The 22,596-nt window shown below is 41.8% G+C and overlaps 1 protein-coding gene across 3 annotated transcripts in view; it reads left to right on the forward strand.

Annotated features, from left to right (window-relative positions):
- The first annotated feature begins 204 nt into the window (after window positions 1–204).
- The window catches only part of FAM124A (family with sequence similarity 124 member A), a 55,306-nt gene continuing 32,914 nt past the window's right edge, over window positions 205–22,596 (forward strand). The window contains exons 1-2 of one of the 3 annotated variants that reach the window (XM_074931685.1): window positions 205–293; window positions 20,695–20,726. In XM_074931685.1, the coding sequence (XP_074787786.1) occupies window positions 20,711–20,726 (16 nt within the window). In that variant the 5' untranslated portion in view covers window positions 205–293; window positions 20,695–20,710. Of the gene's footprint in view, window positions 294–10,411; window positions 10,530–11,133; window positions 11,226–20,694; window positions 20,727–22,596 lie in introns of those variants that run through there. The other 2 variants (XM_074931675.1, XM_074931690.1) reach the window with 2 other exon arrangements.

Genomic DNA, 22,596 nt, shown 5'->3' on the forward strand with positions numbered 1-22,596 from the left:
ATGATGCATAGCTGACTGGCTCTAATACCACTTGATCCTTTATAAATTAAGAGGCAAGAGGCTGCAGCCTATCATGTAACTCCATTACTGGGATTTGGATTAAGAGTGTCTTGCACATGTTATTGTCTTTCTTCTAGCTGCTACATGTTAGGTGCCTTGAGAATAGCTTTTGGAAACGTTTTTCTCAAGTCATCCTTTTACTGCCCATCTGGGCTCTCTGAAAGGATCTATTTGCCAGTGAGCTGCATAAGCCCAAGTCTGAGGGAAAATACAGCAATCAGCAGAGAAAAAGCGTAAGTTTAGAAAGAAATTTTTCACTTTCATTCCATCTGCATTGCAAAACCTGATCCTGACTACTAGAGTAAATGCTTTAATTTGCATAATTATTTCTAGATTCATACTACAGAGATTTTACTTGTTATACTATGGCAGTGACTGTTTACCCAAGAGATCTGTTACAGTAGGTGGGTACAATAATGGGTATAGTATAGTATAGTATAATGGATACAATAACAGTTAGGCCTTTTCCTTTCATCTTTGAGAGTTGGTGGGGTTTTAAAGTCTGAATACAGCTTGTTTGTTCCTGCATTCTCCCGTAGTACAGGGCTTCCTACCGCAGTGCACCCCTCTCTCCCCAAGCCACACAGCCTCTGTACACCCAGCATATCATCCATGTAGAATTTTATGGGAAGAAGTAGAATTAATGGGAAGGAGGGAAATGAGAGTTTAGAGCTCCTTCTCCCCACTGCCATAACAGCGAAACCAAACATACTGTTATTCCTGCTGTGGCCCAAGGGAAACAAGGCAGAGGACCAGTGGGACTAAGCAGGGCTGTGCACGGCCAGGCCAAATCCTGTAGCATGATGGAGAGAAGACAGATTTCAATCTATATGAACAGGACCTTCTCCTTCCTGAAAGGCAGAATGTTTAAATCCAGCTGGGTGTCTTTCCACTTACGGGCAACTGGGCTTTGGTTTGTGCAGCAGAAAGCTAAGAGGTGCAATTAGCAACTTTGATAGTTGGACATTGTCTCTTGATGTGTCTTCCATGGTGATAGATATGGTTACTTTTATTCTTCCAGACAATTCTTTTCCTCCATCAAATCAAATCAACATAGTCAAGAGAGGATATAAGCCCCTGTCTGTGTACAGGATGATACCTATAAATCACTAGAGGCCAGCTCCAGGCAGTAGCACTGCCAGCCACTACTGTGGAAGTCTTGGCAGACTCACCAAGAAGCTTTTGCTACCTCACAAAACTCTGAAGCATATCAGAACTGAGGACAACAACCATTAGATACTCTGTCACCTACACAGTGCAGCTTTCCAGAGCAAATGAAATTAGAGCGTAACTGTTGCCAAGTGAGCTTTCTTGTTTCGTTAAGACTTTTTCCCCATCACTAGCTATGTGATGCTACCATAATGCTATTAGAATGTGTAGCATTCACAAAATCAGCCATGTATTCTCACAGTCAAACTGTGATCAAAACCAGAGGTGGGCTAAGCATACCTATGCTCTGATCCACTTCATACACTCATGATCCCTGGCCTTCTTAAATGTCAAAGTTGATCCTGAGACAAATCAGGGAAGTATCATGAGCAGTTTGTTCTGTCCTTATGCTTTTCTTAAACACCTGCTTTTGGCTACTGAATGAGACAAATAGTGGGCTAGATGGATCTTCAATATGACCTAGTACAACTATTCTTATAGCCTCTAATAAAAGAAAATTGCGGAGCAGCCAGGGAATTCTGGAGGCACTGCCCTTTGGAGGGAAGGCACACACATGCTCCAGTGGTAGGCAGCCATCCAAAATGCTAAAGGTAGATGGGTGGCAATAAACTCCGGAGATAAGCTACAGAATGAGTTTACAACAACAAATACAAATGGTCTTAAGCTATTTTATGAAGTTCTTGCAAAATGCCAGAGCCAGCTATTGCATGTCTGAGCTCCTTAAACACTTAAACATCAAAGCTATTTTTTTTAAAGTTGATTTATACAAGTCAAAAGAAGTTACGTAATTTTCAGTTAAAACTTGCAGACTACAGAAATAACATCCCAATTTTTTTCCTCATAATCTTTTCTGGCTAATGGATTTTTGGGCCAACTTTCTGCCCTTCATACTTTTATATAGCCCAGTTATAGTTCTGCAGCTCTTTCAGCGCAGTTTGAGAAGAGCAGCTGAAGTTAAATTGAATTTGAGCTGCTGTGGTCCTGTCCTCTGCCCTGGGGGAGCCATGCAATCCCAGCCATGCTGTTCTGTCCCTCTCTGTTGTCTTGCTGCTGGCATTTGTGCAACCAGAAGGTGAGTGTCTCCAGGAAACTATTAGTTTGGCTGAAGATGAACCACTTCTTTCTTTTGCTGAGCTGGTTTTCAGTCAGATCACCTCCCTCAAATTCTTCAAGTAGCGTGGAGATGAGGAGGCGGACATGCATGGTCAGGGACAGGAGAAAAGGGCAGACTTTGCAGCCTCACTTTAGCTGCGTATTGGCTGCTGAGGAGCTTTGCTGCTAGCAAAAGTATGAGACACCCTGGTTCTGCAGGTCATTGGATGATGCAGTTCGCAGGTTTAGTTGAGATCTTTAATTTGATCCATAGGCTCTCAGAAAAGGCCACTCTGGTACAAATGGATCAACCAGAACACTGGGATAGTTTACATTCTTTCAGCAATTTGCCTGTTGTAAGAGGACATTAAAGAACCCCCTGACCCTTATTTTGGGAGTGTTTCTTTTCCTTTTAAGTTCCAGTGATGTTCTTTCTGTGGTTCCTATACAAGTCTCTGATTTCATTCCTTATCAGTTTTTAATAGAAGTACACATTTAAATCAAGTACATTTTCTCTCTCACACCTGCCTCTCCCCATGCTGATCATCAGTGATGATGCCTCTGAAGCAAAACACTTGACTCACAATTCACCGGCAATCATTGCCTCCTAATATTCTCAGCACAGGTAGTGACATCATACAGACAAGGTTGCTCCTGACATAAGAGAAGGGATATTTTAACATTTCTTCTCTCACCATATCAGTAAAAGGAGCAGTTATAGCTTCAGTCTAATGACGGAAGGACAGGAAGGCTGTACAAAGCCACCGGACACAGGAGTTCCCACACCAGCCAGCCAAACGTGACTTTAACTTCTCCCTCTACACCAGTAAATCTACTCTTGTTTAGAGATCTCAGAAGTGGAAACAGAATCACATATCTTCCAGCAAAAATTATTTAAAGTTTTTTTCTGTGATATACTTCACTATGTTTACTATGGTTTAGATTATGCATAAAACAGGCACTCGTGTTGTTTGCTTATAAACCAGTTGCTAAAACTCACAACTACTGGATGAAGAGTTTTAGTAAAAATATTTAAACTTAATAGGAGCATCTGACTGTCAATCTTATGATTAAAAATTTATATCACAGGTAATTCAAAACTGGGTTTTTAAAAATATGGTAGAACGATTAAGAAATAAAATCTCCCTTGGAGATCCAACAGTGTTTTAAATGTAACTGTTTGCCAGAGTAAAAAGTTTTACTGTCATGACCAGCTGCAAAGGAAAAAAGTTGAAGACCATTTTCCCCTTCAGAAGAGTCTACACATAAAAGCTGCTATAATATTTACTGCTGCTGCCATAGGGGTTTAATCCTTCCTCTTTGAATACCAGTGGGTACAGGATTGGTCCTTGAAAATGTGTTTCCTCTGTCTTGTAAAGTACACTATTTCATGAAAAACTTCATTTAATAGGAGTTGTCATGGTTACTAGCATAGGAGTGCTTTTGTGAATATGATGATCATTCACTGAGTATATGTGAAGGGCTCAGGATACTCACCAGAAGCCAGAACTGTCTCACTGACATCGTAAAAGTGACACCAAGTCTGTTGTCTGCTTTTCTAGTAAACTTATCACACATGGGGCACCACATGACACTTGTTAGCACTCTTTTAAACATGACAACTGAAACATTTCCACTGTGCCAATACATGCTTCCATCAAGGAAGAAACCAAGCAAACATTTGAGCATCACCTAACACACACTCTGGCTCACGCATTGCTTCCCCAAGTCAGCAAGTCCACAGAAGACCATCGGCCATCCATCCATCAGCCAGCACAGATTAGAGCAGCCTCTGGCCACGCAGGCTAAGAATACCTGGAAATATGTGCAAATTTGTAGGTCTATATCCAACCACTGATGTCTTGAAAGCACCTCTCCAGTCCCAGTGGAGTCCCAGATGGCCTTGTTTGGATTGTGCTTGTACACTCTCTCTTGCAGGACACCAAAGGAGAGGTGCAGTGTAACACCAGCAGCTGATCATCAGAAAAAGGGGAATTTACCCGCATGACCACCGCATCCCTTCACATAACTGTTGCATGTAGCCCTTGTTCACCAGGCTTTCCACATTCAGTGCTGTCCAAACTGGTGCTAAGATCTTCTAGGTTCCCTCATACCAGTGAGGGCTGAAACAAGGTTTGGAGCAAAGGCTCACCTCTTATTTTATCTAGGATGTCAGTAGAGATCAGTCCACTCACAGAGCCTGGGTTATTGTTTGGCACAGAGCCACTGCACTAAAGTCCAAGCCTGGGTACTGATCCTGGTACTAAGATGCAGCAAACCCACTGATAACATCCACTGAAAAGATCTGGCTGAATGGGATCACTTGCAATGTGAGGGCAAGATTAATTCCTTAAAGTCCATGATACAGAGTCACCTCGACTTTACTTTCCTTGAAAAGGGCTTTCCATAGTTCAGCTTAGTCAAGCCTCCAACCAGATGCCTGCACAGAGATGGGGTGCAGCTTCAGTCCCCCTTGTACTCCCATTGAGTTCTGGGCTTCAGGATGATACAGAAAGGGACTCCAAATACTCAAGTTTTTACAGCAGTTGTTACTGAGTGCTAGAAGTTTTCAATAAAAATTTTAATATACTAGAAGTCAAGTAAAAAAGAGCAATTTGCTTATAAAATACATATTTGCTGCACTGTACCATGAACTTTGGTAGAAGTGTGCGCGCTAGGGTTTTCAAATGAAACTTAAAAGAGCAGGACCTGGGAACCAAACTCTGTTAAACCCCACTGAAAACCCTTGCCTCAGTGCTTTGAAGAAACAGCTTTTTATTGCATAGTTGTATTTTACCTCAAAATTGTAGCATTTTAGGAGGTTAGGTGTCTGGCTTGAGACCTACCACAAATGAAACTGACCTCATCATAACCCTTAAAAAAAAACAACAACCCAACAGTCTATGTGAGAAACTGCCACAAATATTTTGGCAACATTTACCAGTCTGAAAGTCAGCCTTTTAAGGCTGACCTAGCATGAAGACTGAACCACATGCCAAGCCATAACTCTCCTCCTCCTTCCAAAACTGCAATTGTCTCCAATTTTTTTTTTTAATCCACAGCCCAATGTCTTAAGTCCGGTAGTGAATGTTAACAAAGTCTTGACCTGCAGAGTGCTAATTTCCACTGGGACCACTAAAGGAGAAAACCTTTTCTATAAATGCCAGACCCTGTAAACTGAGAAGTTCATCACTGCAACACCTAGAGTGGGATGGAAAGTGCCAGGAATGGAATCCAGAACCCCTTATTAGGGGAGAGATTCTGTCTCCAGAGTCAGGTAGTATAGGATGGAGACAGCATGGTTATAGTCCATTTTGAAAAGTTTTAGTTGGGAATGAAAAATCCATCTTTTAACATCTTTTCAATTTCTTCATCTACAATACTGAATCCTCTGCTAAGCTAGTTTCTTGGTCTGTCTCCCCAAAACTAGGAGGACTCTCTAATTTATAGCATAATGTCAGAAGGAACTGCAGTGGCATCTGTCCCCTTTTCTTTTGGAATTGCACAGAAAAAGGGAGACATCCAAAATGCTGCATGAAAAAAAAAAAAAAAACCCAACCCAGAATTGAGTGGTTTTTTCCCCAGCAGAGCACCCTTATCACCAGAATTTCAGTTACATCAAAAGGGACATATTTTTCCTCCTCTCTCCCTACTCTGAAGTGAAGCTCTGCCACTGTATAGAAAGAAATATAGGGGAGAAGCTAGAACCATTCTGTAAGTGATTCTAGAATCAGTAGGACATTCACACGGGGCAATGAATAAAACAGCCACTTCTTTTTGCTCACTTCTCTTTGGGCTGGAGAACCAGACTCATACTCTTCTGCTTATGCTCCTTTCTCACGACTGGTGCAGGAAAGATGATATCCCAGCAGGCAGAATTCAGGGAGCAGAAAAGAGATTGAAATTTGAATCCAGGTGTGGATTCATCAAGGAAATCAATGGTTTTGCCTCTTCTGTTTTTGCACATGTACGATCTGATGCAGTTCATCTTTCAGCTTTCCACTTTGCCCTCCTTCAGCTCGAGGCTATCGCTCACCCATACCATGTTCTCGGAAACTAAGACCATTCCGTGAGGGATAAGGAGGAGGTTCTGCTGCCTGCATTTGCTTCTGCAAGGGCAGTGGTTATAGCAACTGGATACAAGCTAAAATAGTTAATCTTGTACTGTCTGGACATACAGCACCAGGCACACTGACAGTTTCCTTTGGAAAGGAGACATCTCCTGATCAGTCACCATGTAGGACTTACCATGGTAACAGATTTGAACACAGTCATAAAAATTTGCTTTACATCCTCTTTCAAGTACCTTAAGTCCTATTTTAGATCTGACCCTAGGCAACTAGAAGGAACTTTCTGCAGAACGAGCATTCAGTTCATGTCTTCAGTGTTTGGTTTTGACAACAGAGTGCTTTACTTTTCTTATCTTTGAAGATGTCTCCTGATACTTTTGTGTCTGAGTTTTTCTGACCACTGCTATTAAATGCTGTGTAATGAAAGGCTTGAAATTGGAGGAAATTTAACCTAGGAATATTTTCACTGTTATCCTTATTTTTAAACTGATATCACAGCCTCAGAGTATAAGAAAGTAATTAAAACTTAACTTCTTTTTTGAATAAACCCTACAGAGGAGCTAATGTTAAGCACAGATAACAGAAAATCTAAGTAAAGGCCAGGACTTAATACCTCATTCATTAAAATCTCTGAAATGCTTGAAATTTAAAGCAGAGGAGTCTCCTTTTCACCATAATTATGTGAAAGAACAGAACAAAACAGAGTTAAATGAGGCAAATATATAAATAAGAGAGCCTAGAGTTTGTGGTAGCGTTACTTACTATCTTAATTATATATTTCCTTCAAATGTTTCTTTTTTCCCTCCCCGGGACAGATGGAATAAATTAATCTTAAATGCAGCATAAAATCTATTCCAGTCCCTCTCATATGCCAGTGTTTAAACATAACTAACTAGAATAATAAAAGTCAGAGATGGAAAAGATCTATTAGCTGGCCACCTAAAATTTTACATATAGAAATGTATCAATTTAACTAAATCTATTTCTAAATATTTAAGGAGGTTTGGTTACATCTTAAATCCACTCAACAGTGGCTAGAGTCAATTTATTTCATTTTGAAATCCCACTTAAAAGCAAATGGAAGTGACCTGCTTTTAAGCACAGTTGCAGTAACTAAATAAATGCATGTGTGTAGACTAAGAATCAGAGAGACAGCAAGGTTTGTCCAGTCCTAGTAACACAGACTGTTGATACCTCCTTTGTGGGGACTCAGGGTCCTCCATGACCATTGCAGTTGATGGAGAATATTTACCCAAAACAGAGACCCAAGCTGGGAATCAAGATATACTGAATTGGTGTCTCAGTTTTGCCTCTCTCTAGCCTTAAACGAATCTCTTAATGACACACTGCCTGAAAACACGTTAATGCCTCTTACCTGGATATGATGATTCAGATATTAGCAAGCTGAGAACCAGCTCATGCCATGGTTACTTTCACAGCCGTGCACAGAATTTTGGTCCTAGTCCTAAAAGAAATTGTATGCATTTAATTCTGTGAGTAAATTGGTTTGGATGGCAGTTTACCAGTCACAAAGGATAGAAGAGTTTGTTTCCATATGTCCTGAACTCCTATGTAGGTACCTGTACAGGACTGTTCTGTATGAGCTCTTTATATACCATTTTGTCCAAACTAGCTTTTAGCAACTTGCTGAGGGAAAGATGGAAGAGGGATTGTAATGAAAGGGGATTATTCCATACCTAAAGTCTTACATTTATGGGAATGTTTATGCCAACATAGACAAATATTCAAAACAGATTAGATACCAACTTTCCTGTATAATGATTTTTTCCTAACTCTTGATGAATAGTAGAGACCAAAAGTTTCTTCCAAAGATCACTGGAGACACACAGTGGCCTGACCTGTGATGCTGGGAGGTTGCAGGACTGTACATGAGCCCAGTGCCTCTCCATGTTAGAGCAATGGGAATTCACCGGTTTCATAACAAGCAGTTATGGGTTTGGTGCCCACTAACAACACCTTGACAGTTCTTCCCAAGATGTTCTCCTTTCACTTGATTTCACAATGGTCCTACCCACAACCAGATTATTTTAGAGAAGCAGGACCATACGCTATTAGAGACAACAATGGCATAAACAACATCCAGTGTGAGCCTGTTAAACAATGTTAGATGTTACCGTTAATTTGTCCTATTATGTACAGCTTGATAGACATTGGCAAGCATGAATGTGTCTTAAAATGAAGGACATCAATGCCATGCAATATACACATAGCTTAAAAAAACACTGGTGGCAAATTAAACGAGTGTAGCACTTCTTATATCAATGTAAGATTGTCTTGTGAAGTCTATTTTTATATTCTGGTCCATTTTATGTCTCAAATGTTTAGATTTTTGCTATTTTTTTTCTTTCTTGTAAGGCACAAAAAGTAAAAGGTAGAAGAAAATAATCTTTTAAACAAAAAACAACTATTTTTCATTTATGATCACTTTCTGCATGTGGCCATCTCCTGCAACTGATAGAAATATGGTAGTCATTACAGATTTTTTAAGAGAAAGTTGCAATTCATCAAAGCTGACACAAAACATTAATGGAAGAGATTTCCCAGTTCTGGGATAGATTTATTTTTTTGAATTGTCCCACAATATCTGGATTGTGGGAAACACAGAACACCACCTCCCAGTTTTGTGCTTAAACCTGATTCAGAAGAGACGTGAGGCTGAGAGCACTGCGGTTGTTCAGCCTGGAGAAGGCTCCAAGGAGACCTTACAGCAGCCTTCCAGTACTTAAGGGGGGGCTACAGGAAAGATGGGGAAGGACTCTTTATCAGGGAGTGTAGTGATAGGACAAGGGGTAACTGCTTTAAACTGAAAGAGGGTAGATTCAGATTAGATAAAAGGAAGAAATTCTTCACTGTGAAGGTGGTGAGGCACTGGAACTGGTTTCCTAGAGAAGCTGTGGCTGTCCCCTCCTTGGCAGTGTTCAAGGCCAGGCTGGACGGGGCTTTGAGCAACCTGGTCTAGTGGAAGGTGTCCCTGCCCATGGCAGGGGGGTTGGAACTATATGACTATTAAAGTCACTTCCAGACCAAACCATTCCATGATTCTATGAGTGCTGGTCTTGCAGCTTGGAGACACAAGCTAACAGATCAGTTCTGCCCCTCCTCTTGTAATCTGCTACAGTCTGAATGGCAAGTGAATTAAGCCAAGACTTTTTTTTGGCTGAGTGAGATCTTGGTTCACACCTACATGGGTGAATATTTGTATTTATTTTAAGTGATGGAGAAACAGTCAGGCATGCATGACATGCACATAATACAGGAGCTCAAATTTTCCCTGCACTCTCACGTTATTGAATGTGACTGCCCTGCTACCGGTAGGTTTTCCTACATCAGCATTTCTTCACAGGCAGCATTCAAAATGCTCCTTTTGCCTCACATCATTTTTTGTCATCATTACAGAAATTCTCACAGGGTTGGAAAACCATCCCCTGCCCAGTTCTGTGTGTAATTTCAAAGTGATTGTATTCGATGTAATGAGCACATGCCAGGCAGCACTAAGGGAGACTGGAGAAAGCTCAGTACAGCGAAAGATTTCAAATAAAAGGCTTTTAACAGCGGATACTCCGAAACCAGATGGCTAGTAAGGACGTCCATCCAACAAGGCTCTCTGAACTTTCACTGGATATGGGGCGCTGCACCTTTCAGCCCTTCTTCCAACTGGAAAAACAAAAGTGATACAATGAAGGTGCCGAAGTAGTTTCTAAAATAGGAGCCCCTTTAGGCACGGTGGCCTGTCGGCAGGCGCGGATGAAAGGTTTTCTCTGCGGGACGAAGGGTTTTGGAAGGGAGCAGACGAGGCAGGCTGTCCCCTTCCCCTCCAAGCGGGGTCCCCGCGGCAGGCGGGAGAGGCGAAGGGGGGCCCGGCGCCCGCCGCGGGCGGGGAGGGGGAGGCCGGGCCGGAGGAGCGGCTTCGACCCCCGGGCAGGCGGGCCGGGCCGGGCCGGGCGGCGGCAGCCGCTGCTTCTCGCACACGGCGGAGCGGCGGCAGCGGCAGCGGCAGGGGCAGGTCGCGGCAGCCGCCGCCCCCCCGCGGGAGGGCGGGCGCCGAGCCGCCGCCGCCATGGAGAAGCAGCCCGGCGGCGAGGACGACTGCGTGGACTCGGGAGCCGAGACGGGCGGGTGAGTGAGTGGCTGGCGACGGGAGGAGGGCTCTTACCTTCCCCCCCGGGCCGGGCCGTGGCGGCGGAGCGCCGGGAAGCTCCCTCCCGGGCCGGCGGGCTGCACTTGTTGCCGGTGGCCGCCACCGAGCGCGTCCCGGCGGCGGCGGGGCCGGGGTGGCGGGAGCGGCTTCGTGTCCTGGGCTGAGCCCCACTCCGACTGGCGGGACGCGCCCCGGGCAGCACCCGCGCGGCGCCGTGTTCCCTTTCCTCCTCCCGCCCCGGGGCTGGCGGGGGCCTGAGTGATCCCCCGGGGAGACGCGGAGCGCTCCGGCCGCGGGGCATCGCCGTGCTTGGGAAGACCCGGGGAGTTCGCCCCTCTCCCTCGACCGAGTAGGGGAGAAGTCCCCATCGTCCTCCTTCTACACACGGGGCGGAAGATACTAAGAGGTCGTGGCCGTGGCCTCTAAGTTTAAGCTCCAGAGCACGTTGTGCTGCCTCAGCGGAGGGGCCCAGCGCTAAGCTTTATGGGCTGTAGACACACTGGTCAGGGCTTGGTGCCGCACCATCCCTGTATCCCAGGTTAACCTGTGTTGAGGAGAGTCTGGAAGCGTGCCCAGCCGCCCATGCTGTCCTTGTGGCAGTGACGACGGGACCACATCAGGGAGACAGAGCTGACTCCTCAGAAGGACCATCAGAGAGCCACCCACAAAAGCAGGTTAGACTTGTAGGCACCCTGAAATTGGTTTGCTGTTGTCGATACTCATCACGCTGAACTATAAAGCGCTGAGGACTTTGCTTGGTAGTTGTCCACCCTGTAAATGTCATATCAGAGTCAACAGGAATTACTTTTTTTCCTGACTTCATGACCCCACTGCTAGACGTATGCTGTATTTGTTGGATGACTTCTAAGATCATGGAGCTGCAAGGAGGATCCATAGGATCCCCCATTCTGCTCCTACCCTCAGCCCACCTCTGTGGGAGAGAGAGGGAGGTGCCCCCCAGCCCATCCTACATGCTACTGCTGTGTCATTTGGTTGAGAACAGCTGTGAGCCTTAGCTCCTTCTCTGGCTCCAGAAGGACAAAAGGAGGTTGCCCACTCTTGTTTAACACTGTTCCTCCCTAGATCTTCATTCTCCTCCTCCTTTCTTTCCCAATTGTTTTTCTCCCAGCTCCTTGTCTGGTTTATCTCCTTTGATCTCTGGTCTGGCTGTTGCAAAAGTGTAAAGCTAATTCTTCTTTGCAAAGTGGTGTCAGGTGCATGGCATCAAAATTGAAGTAGCAATATTACAATTTTTTTTTTAAAAAGGTGGAAATGGAATGTCATAATCTTTTTCATACATCAAGCTATTAATTCAAAACAAATTTGTAATCTCTTCTGTCATCTGAGAGTTAAGGACTTTTCCCATCACTTTGTATTGTAGGCACACCTAACAGTGGAAGTTTTAAAATATTTTATGTGACATGAGCTTAAAGGAAAAAATCCAAGCGTCCTTTCCAGACACTGAAACAACAGGATTTTAGTTCACCTTTGGGGAACGTGTGTAAAAGGTAAATAGAATAACCGGTAGATTCATGGTAGGTTCAAAGCTCAAAAAATCCTTGATAGGTCACGTCACTCTTAATTTGCTGTGTTTATCTGGAATAGAAAAACCTGTGTTCCCTTGGGAGGAGGACTTGGAAGGATATGACCCAGCTGGTGACATTAGCCTTTAGACCTCAGAGATCATCATGACAGCTGCTTGTTTCTCGTGTTGATGAGGTACTAGAGCTGATGATATTATGAAGCATCCCTGTCCCAGGCTTGACACTGGAAAGTGTAGGTTAGCGGAAGAGTCTGAGAATTTAAACAATGACATATGGTAATTAATAACTGCAGTGCTTTGCACTGAAATTTATTTTGAAAAGCAATGGGTCTCTGCATTTCAATTATTATTTCTAGTTCTGTTTAGCATCTATTTTAGTCTGAGAAACATGTTTCGTATGTCTCTTTCACAATGTTTATATTTCAGTTTTCTCACCAAACCAACTGTTCACAGCACTTGCTTTTCTCTCTTACCAGAAGATCTACTTTTTGCTTTGTTTCAGTCCCGTCACAGCTACTGCTAAATTGAAATGTTTTCCTTTCTGTCCAATTACTCAATATTAAAAAAAAGAAAAAAATAATTAACTATTTTGAAGTTCAGCCATCATCCTCTGGAAGTATAAGGAGAGACAACTGTCAGAGTAATTCAGTACCAGTTTTACATCAAGTGGTCCCTTTCTGTTACTCGGGGAACAATAGTGGATAGTGAGTGTAGTAAATCCAGGCACTGCAAGCCCTTGTCATCTTGATGATCGTATGTAATGATGTGTGAGCTCTTATACAGAGCCTGTACCACTGAAGCTGCTTATAGCAGCTAACCAAATACATCAAGCAGTCTACGGGGCATATGTTCCTTAAGGTTTTGATGTGGCTTCCAGCTACAAGAGCAAGCAAAACTCTGCTACACGCAAGGTCAGTTACAGTTTGAAGCCTTAATTTTCCTAATCTGTTGGAAAATATGTTCCTCTTAACTGCATTTACTTCATAAATAGGGTTGGCAAAGAGGCTGTCGAACAGAAATAGTGTATTTTGAGTTCCCGAATCCAATAAGAATGGCTTGAGCTGGTGTTGTCAAGTACCTAAATAAAGGGAGTAGAACATAGAATCCAATTAGTTTATACTGGCTATTTATTAATGAGATTTGAAAGAGTTTGGCCATCCTTGGTCTGAGAGGCTTTGCCCATACGAATTCTATCTTCTTGGGAAATGTATTTTGGGGCTTTTTTTGTATAAAAACCTTATTTCATCTGCTACTGATACCTTTTAGCCCAAAAGTATGGGAAACAGAGACCTTTATCTGGTAATAATATTAGTAGTGGTTTTGTCCTATAAAACCTAACATTTTAGGAAAAAGAAAATGGTCTTTCTTTGGTCTTTGATTAGAAGGCAAACAGAGGGCAAAACAAGTGAAAGAAGGAAATGGAAGAGAGAAGAAATGTGTGTTTAAAGAACTGTAGATAAATTGTAAAGAAAAACAAACCATAAAAAAGCTAGAAATATTAATACTAAGCTACTTAAAGTGAGTTGTAGAAATGTTCACTTTCAAATTTTCTTGGTTTTACAAGCCATGCAAATGCTGTTATTTCACTATCATTACTCTAAATAGCAGAGTTTTGGGGGATAAAATACCCAAAATTACAAACTAAGACAATTTTAGAAGTTGTTAGGCATGTAACTTTGAAGCAATGAGACAGAGTCTTGCTACCACTGATGTCAAGGGCAAAGTATCAGCTGAATTTTTTGTATTCATGACTGATATCCCAAGTGACGCATCGTGACTGTAGAAAACAAGTAGTGTCTTGGACCTAAAGTCTTAAATTTTTTATTCCTAAACTTTTATCTGGTCATGTTAGCTGTGTTCTAACTTTACATCTATAGGAATGCTCTCACCTATTTATCAAACGTATATGCCCTAACTGAGCATAACACTTCAGTGAGATAGCTGACATTAATGAAGATTTCAATATATGTGATAATTCGAAGCAGAACTTCACTTGTTCCCTTAAACATCCGTAAAAGCCCATGTCTTAAAGGGTTCACACTTTAATTATTAGCTTATTAATAGTATCAAAGTTTGTCTAAACCCTTAGTTTTCTTCTTCCTCACTTAGAAGTCATTTAAAGTTTTGAGAAGTTATAACTTTTAACTGAAACTATTTGAATTTGCAACTTTTCCACATATTTCAAATAATTTATTAATCTTTTTAGAGAAAGTGGGGAGATATTATTGAAGTACAGGGGGTTTTTTACTGTGTAAGTTTGCAACCTAAATATTGATGATGCCAGCTGAATTAATTAGTAGACAATTAAGTATTTGACGTATTTTAGGAAGAAGGAAAATTATACTATTTCTTTGGTAACAGTCAACTGCAAAGGAACAGTTCAACAATATGTAGAGAAACTATTACAAAACAGATAAAAGATGTTTGAAGATTAGGACACTGTCACACACAGCAGCTATTTTTAACATATATTTAGCAATAGCTATTACTGTTTGGTTGCAGTTATTATTCAGGGGGGTTGTTCCCTCCTTTCATTTTCTCCTATGGTTCTATCCCTTCAGATACTTTTGCAGAGATTATGTTAAGTTTTTGACTCTGCTATCCTTGCTTGGTGGTTATCCTTGTGGCTCTCACTAGCTGCATGTGTGATCCTGGTGAAATGACAAATTATTTGAGCCTCTGTTAACTTATCTGTTAGACAGATAAAATATTCCTTATGTGTTGCAGTTCTGTAAAATATGTGAGACTCTAAAGCAGAAAATACAATTGTTAATACGAGGCGAGGCAGCCTATAAAAAAGAGGGTGTATCCCACTTAAAGATAAAAGTATTAAGAGTATTGTAATTCATGCGTGTCCTCAGTCAGAATGGATTGCTTAAATTATCAAATGAATAGTTGAATAGTTTATTGGGGTGAGAGGTTGCTTTCATGACACATGTTTCTAGCTTAAAGGGATTCAACACTTACGACTTTGTCATCTGTATGATAGTCCTTCAATATGACATGTCAGTCTCTTGTCACATATTTCATCCATCTATAATAAACTCTCAGGAATACAAATCACTGCTGCTGAAAGCTATTTTAAGGCCTATTTTTACCTTGGGGTTTCTTTTTTTTTTTTTTCCTGAGACTTTCACTTCCTGTATAGCCATCATTCCAGATGTGTCAAGGTAGAAAACTTGTCTCTGATTTGACATTTGATTAATATAAAGTTGAGCTATTTGTCAGGAATTTGGGTTGAGGCACCATTTCTAACCAGATTTACTCGGTGGAGTGAAGCTGCTTGGTTGAACCTCAGGGTAGGCAGACCTGCTAGTGCATGTCTCTGGGGCTAGGCACTGAAAGTGTGGTTGAAATAGACTTTAAATCACATTCTAGTGGCCAGGAGGTCTGTGCTGATACCCGTGATAGTTAGATCCCAGCAGGCAACGAGGTTCACCTCAGCTAACTGTAGCTGTGTGAAGGTTAGACGTTTGGCATAAACTAGGCTTCTTCTGTTGTTAGTTAAACGCACCAGGACCTTGGGAGGGTGACTTTCCCCCTGACTTTGGATGCGTAGGTACAAGCTACTTGAGTTCTGATGTGTCCCTCTGGGGAGTGTGCTCTGTGAATGTGTGATGAGCAGGGTGCACAGGCACATGTGCTCCTTAAAGCACAGTGTGGTCCTGCCGCATCAGATGCTTTTTGGAAGTTTACAAACAACCTTTCATCCTTATATGAAGGTGATGATGACGTCTCATGTGGGGCCTCAAACACTACTGTTAGTAATAAGCTCCTGAGTGTCGTAGTTAGAGCTGAAGGATGGGAATCCATCATCTGACTTCATCACTCTACTAAAGACAGGTGGCTCTGAGTTATTCCATGCAGTCATCTTGATTACACAAGTAGAAGTACTATGAAGGTAACAGATTTGCATTGAATTGATACTAGTGAAGCAGATTGTAATCTGACCCACAGGAATTTGGTGAGAAGAAGCCCAAGACAGAGCTACAAACCTAAATCTTCTGACACACACATTGTGCTTTAACTGCTAGAAAATCCTTCCATGTGGCCCATGGAGTGATTTCTTGGGGTGGGAAGGCAAAGAAGCTGTTAAATACAGCTCTTAATAAGAAACAGTGAAATCTGAAACAACTCTGGGTAGAGAAGGCAGGGGAAATGTGAATCCAGCAGGTGCCATTCCATCAGTCCTAGGCAAGAAAGGATGCAGACAGCAGACGAGCTAGTAAACTTTCCACTATTTCATTTGTGGGGGGGATTAGTCCTGGCAATGGAGACCTTGGGCATATCATGGTGTACTACTGTGTTAAAATAACTTGAGATGTGTGTTCGTTTTATACCGTAGACTGCCTTGTGGAGATGGCTGGCTCAGAAACCCTAGTTACAGCCACGCTAGTTCATTAAACAGCATGTGGGGATGTCCCTGAGCACTGCGGCAGAGTTGTCCATACTATTGAATACCTAAGAACGTTGATGGCATCAGTTTGGACAGGGCCATCTAGCTCTCTCCCATGTGATTCTTGGGTGTGTTTTACTGTGGGCCAGGGACTTGTTCTACCACGTTACTGTGGCCCAGGGCCTGTTCCCAGCAGACCACTTGGCAGTCTGTTTTGGAAGGCAAGAGGTTTTAATGGTACAGGTGCAGACTGTTTCATGGCAGTTGGCCTTGGTCCCAGACAGTTCTCTTGAGTGTATTTGTTTATTACTGTAGATGTCAGTGCTGTAGCTGTGTTAATGTGATGCTGTGCCACAGCTGATCAGCATGCCAAAGTAACCCAAGCACAGTGCAACGCTGGTGTAGCTACATTCCTTGTATAATTCAGAAATGTAACAAAGCTGTGCTTCTTACCCAAAGCGTTTTTATATACTGTACTCAGTAACTACTAGTTGCACTAGCAGCTGCTTACTGGTATTCAGTGGGCTATTTCCCTTTTTGGGGTATTTTGAGGCTCTGTATTACTAATCAACAATGAGTAGCGTGTGCTGATCTCAGAGGATTGATTGCTCCGGATCTTTTGTGCTCCTGATGGTCTTGCGCTGTGATAATGCACAGTCCTGATCCTTCAGTGGTGCTAATGGGAATCGAGGTCCAACATTTATTTCAAGCTTCTACATTCCTATTTTAATGTCTCTTGACATCTTCACAGCTCCTCTTTGCTGGTGGGCTGACCATTGAGCACAAATTCTTTGCAGACTGATGTGTCTTTTGACTGAGCGATGAGCCTTCCTTTTCAGTACCTCCCACTGCTTCAATACCCTTTTTGATCATTTTTTTCCTCATTATGTGCCTATAAAGGGAACAGTCCTCCATTTGTTCACTTTCTGTCCTGAATGTCTCTTTCCTTTTATCTATAATGTAGTATCTATCAGAGGAAATAGCTTGCTGCAAGACCATGTAATTGGCCTGGAACCTCTGAGCCCAGTATGGCCCCAGTCAGTCACCATTAAAGCCCATGAGTGCTTTACTCTTGAGTTATCCTAATGGGAAAATCCTCTTCCAAGGGAACTGGTGGAAGCTGATATTCAAGGTGTTTAAAACAGGTATGGAAAGAATGGGAAGGCAAAAAGTTGCTTCATGCCCAGAGAGTCTACATGACCCAGGAGTTGTTTATTTCAGTGCTTACTTTTTCTGGTGTGTGATCTTGTCAAAGGGAATGTTCATTGTGTATACTAGTCTCAAAAACTTAAGAGACTACAGAATTTAGTATCCTAAATAGCTGACTTTAAGGAAAAAAAAATTACTTTGTAAGCCAGTTACCAGCACGTCATGAATCTAAGTAGTTTGTGCTAATGTTTTGAAAATATTAAGGCTTTTACTAACACTGTTATTTTTGTTCTTAAGGATTCAAGACAAAGAAATACTAAGAAAGGAAGGAGTCAGAGGGAGGACATAAGGCAATTCAGGCTAGCCCTGAGAGCACATAGAGAGACTCATATTCATCCCATTTGCTTTTAGGCATGTAGCTGAGTGTCCTACATTAGGATTGTGGTTTCTGTAGGCTTCATCTCTAGACAACAGCTATGGAGACACACTTCAGACTTTTTATTGACTATAGAGGGAGCTTAGTGGGGGTACAGGCCTCATTTCAGCATCTGAGGTTGACATAAGCCTTTGAGCTTAATTATCCTTTTTTTTTAATTCTTTGTGTGTCAGTTATGCAACAAACATGAATTAAATATTAACTTGAACCATATTAGAATTACAAAAAAACCCCAATACAATTCTAAGCCTATTAAAATGTGTCGGTGCAATTAGTCTCCAAGCACACTGTTGTCTCCTCCTTTCTCAGTCCCCATCTTTTTATTTTTCCTCCTGTCTCATTTTTCATGTCCTGCCTGTACGTAGACTGCCATTTCCTCAGTTCAGGACTCATTAATTCTCCATGTCCTATAATGTGCCTGCAGCACTTTGGGATAATAAAATAACAGTGTGAAGTAATAGAAAGATGCTTCCACTTGCAGTAAGCAAAAGGCAAAATGTTTTCTCTCTTCTATCTGAAATACAAGCAGAGCAGATTCATATTGAATTAGCTGCCAACTGCTGAACACAGATACACTGAGGGACAGCCCCGGGCTGTTTTCAAACAGAAGCCAGACTAAATGAATCCTTGCTTGGGATGCTTGAAGGCAGCTGGATGTATATTGCTTGCCTCTGGGCTTGTGAAGAGTACGGTGTTACACAGTTTTCACACCCTTCCAAATATACACGTTGCCAAATGATACCGACATGACTTGCTACCAAAAATACCATGCAGCTTTATGGCCCACACAGCACTTCTTAGCCAGTCCCTGGGATCGCTTCCCTAGGCCCTGCCCAGAGCTGAACCGGTGGTGTTTACATGGCCGCCCCTGCTCATGCCTTACTGCCTCCGCCTTTCCCAGCTACACAAGGACCGGGGAGGCAGGCTGAGGGATAACGTTTTATTCCTGTAGGTCGTGCTATGTAGCAGGTATATGTGGGGCGACTGAGAGGGGCTACTAATGACCTAATCCTGTGATCTCTGCCATGTGTGACAACGGCTGGGGGTGCAGGATTTAGTAGAGGAGAGCAAGAGGAAGACAGCTGCAAGCCCGATCAGCAAGTCTCTCCCCAGCATTGCACAGACCTTTTTCAAAAATCTATTATAACCTCATGGTAATTGATGGTATTGCGGGTTTTTTTTCATGCGTATTGTGAAAAATTTTGAAAGTGTCACCTTTTACTCATCCAGCAGGATTGGCAAGAAGAGTTGAGAGTAGTTCCTCATGGGCTTTCTCACCTAAACCAGCAATGTTAGCATCTGATCTGCAGAATACTGAGTGCTAAGCACGGCACTATGAAATAGCGGGGGATGACTTTGTTTCTTCTGCAGAGATGTATCCATATTAAAATTGAAAGCATCCACTATAGTTATGTAGGGTTGATGTCCTTTATTCCCCCGGATGCCTGAGAGCCTAGAGTATGAAGGTGCCCTGAGAATATACTTAGATGGCATCCATTTCCAGACAAATATCTTAGGAGTCAAGGCTCCCGTGGGTTTTTTTTAATTTAAAGCAGTATTGCAGACTTGTTTCAATTATTTATATAAAACAAGCATTTAGGTTTGGATCCAACAACTGTGTTACAGCTCCCGGAACAGTTAGCCTGTTATGTTCAGGGCACTGCAGGGCATACATGCAAGACATTCATTGTGGCAGAGAGCTTGGTGAGTGGGGTCTGTTTTGGGGACCCAGCGAGTGAGGGAGTGGAGGCTGTGTGACTGTGAACTCCAAAACCAAACACTCAAAAGTCATAGGTAGGGCCTCAGAAGTGGAAATTATTATTTATTTATTTTTTTAATATCCAGTGATGGCATATTTGTTTTATTTTAGTATTTCTGAATCTTTAGGACATAAATGGGACATAATGTTGGGACATAATATGGGACATAAATGTCCTAGAATAGGTTTTTCAGGAGTTTGGGGTTATATGCCGCTACAAAATTAATTGCACTGTTGCTCAAAATACTTAACTGTTCTGACTTTCTCACATCCAGTATGCATTGAAGTAGAACCAATGGTGTATGGTTTTACTGAGAGGTGTCTTGAAGAGGAAAAGAATTTCCTAAAGCAAAAAACTTTGTCACCTAAATGTTTATATTTTGGTACTCATTTTGTGTCTTCCCTGCCAGTTGTGACCAAAGAACAATAAAAGTTCTGCTATTTGAATAGAATTATCTTAAGAAAAAAAACCTGCAAAGCAACATTCAAAGGACATAAGGTGAGGAAGATGAGGAGCAGAGTCAAAATCTAGTAGACTTCTGGTCCTAACCTGTGTTTGAAGCAGCCTATTTTTTCCTTATAGAGAGCCTTCTGAGCTTTAATATTTACACCTAAAATTAGGTAGCATGAATTGCCCATACATAAAAACCTAGTTCCTTTACTCACTCTGTGTAGGTGTTTTCAAAAGTCATGCAAGATGTCAGTTTTTCTGAGGCCATGTTCAAAACCTGTTATTATCTTAGCACAAAAATGTTAATGGGAATTAAACTATCTTAATATGCAATTTGAGTTAGATTTGGTATATTTTTCATTATCACTTTTAGTTTTAATATGGTCTAACTAAAATCTTTGTCTTGCAGGTCTGAGTACAGCCGTATGTCCTCAACCAGCAGTGAGTATAACTGAGAATATTTTTGAAATGAATTCTCATATTTTCTTTTTTCTGGTTGCTAGTATTTATGAACATCAACTTAGTGTTATGATGGAGTTCACTCTGACACAGTAAAGTCCCCATTCCTCCTCTTCTTGGATCTGTGTCTAGAAAGAGCATAGAAAATTATAGATTGGATGTTTATGACCAAAATACAAGTGATGTGTAAAGTCATAAATATTGGAGCTCACAAGAATGCTAGGCAAAACGAGAACAAAATCTGTAGACATGGTGTGGCTAGTGGGACTGCGTCCTCCAGCCAAATGAGTTTGCAGTGATGAATGTCATTAGAGCTGGGAAATGCAGGAGTAATTGAATGCTTATTGTAACCTGATGCCAACAAAGCACGTGAGAGTAAATTCTGTGAAGCATTTATTTGGTTTCAAAGATGATAGATGCTCTAGTGTCAGAGTCTCCTATATATTTGTGACAGACAGTTGAATTTCAGGTTATCCAACTGCTAAAAGATGAATCCTGGTGTCTGGATTATTTTTTCGTTCTTTTTCACCAGTGCAAAATGGCAATTTTTTAAGGAACAAGGAGCACTTTTTCAGTCCTCTAGCTACCCACTCCACCATTTTTAGTTATACTGTATCCACAGCACTTTGAAATGCAATAATGCTTATTCATGCACAGCTACCAGTATCTCTCTCTTGTCAAAGTGCAAGGTGATGCCTGTCTCCCTGATTCACACATAGACGTGAGCTTCATTTATGCCAAGCAAGCAGATCAAAAATTCACAGATGACAAACTGTGTTTTATAATCTGGATCTTTAAGCACCATGAAAATCAGAGGGGAAGAAAGCTGTCAGTTTTTTCTCATTCACACATTCTGACTGAAGCGTGGAGAGGGTTATTTTCCATCTCCCATGGTCTTCAGCAGAGGGCTTTTATTGATTTCAACAAGAGCTGGATCAGACAGTGTTCGTAATGTCTGGCTCCTGAGCTGATGTGACTAGCAGGGAGCTTGCTGTCTTTCCTCCATCTGTTCAGTGTGTGTGTGTGTGTCTGAGAAAGAGAGAATTTAGTGTGGCTTTCCCTAAATTCTGTTGTTTAAATAGATTTCTGGATTTCTGCTGTCAGACAATTTTTGAAATGATTGAGAGGCAAAATTCAGGCAAAATTTTCTGTGATAGTAAAAACATGTTGGATTTGACTGGTTACACCAGATGTGTGCCCCACCACTCCCTCAGCTCACAATTTTGGGTTATGACTTGGGGAATATGCTGTCAGCTTCCTCCACTTTTTGGGTGGTGACTCGTAATTATTTCCCTAGTAGAAGTGCTTATTTGGCAAGTAAGTTAAGACGACAAGGTGTAGGTAAAGTATTTCTCATTTAAAATTTGGGTTTGATCCCTTACCAACTTTGCATGACCTCTGCACATTTTACAAATAAAGGTAATAAATTACATTGTAAGTCTTTGTTTTTATTAAATAAGCTGTTTGTAAGAGTAATTTTTGGTTGTGTGGCAGCAACAGCGTGTCACGTTAACTGTAGTCACCTCAGTGTCTTGCTGGCCACGGCTGTCCAGAATGTGTGGGGATTACAGTTGTCTTTCAACACCAGTAATTTGTCAGGACAAGAAGGTATCATTCTAGCAAAGACACAAAAGTTCAGGAGATGGGTCAGTCTCCTTTCTCTTTTCTGCTTCCAAGAAAAAATGATATTGATACAGCTTCACAAGTAGCAGTATTTAACTTGTGGGGTTTGTGTGGTCAGTTTGGTCAGACAGTGCAAGAGTAACAAAAACAACTACATAAAAGAATTTCAGTAAAATAGAAGTGCTTTCATGCTGGAGGCTGGCAGAGGGTGTATAATGCATTTGAAGAA

This window comes from Athene noctua, chromosome 1 (genome assembly GCF_965140245.1).
Source record: "Athene noctua chromosome 1, bAthNoc1.hap1.1, whole genome shotgun sequence".
Taxonomy (NCBI): domain Eukaryota; kingdom Metazoa; phylum Chordata; class Aves; order Strigiformes; family Strigidae; genus Athene; species Athene noctua.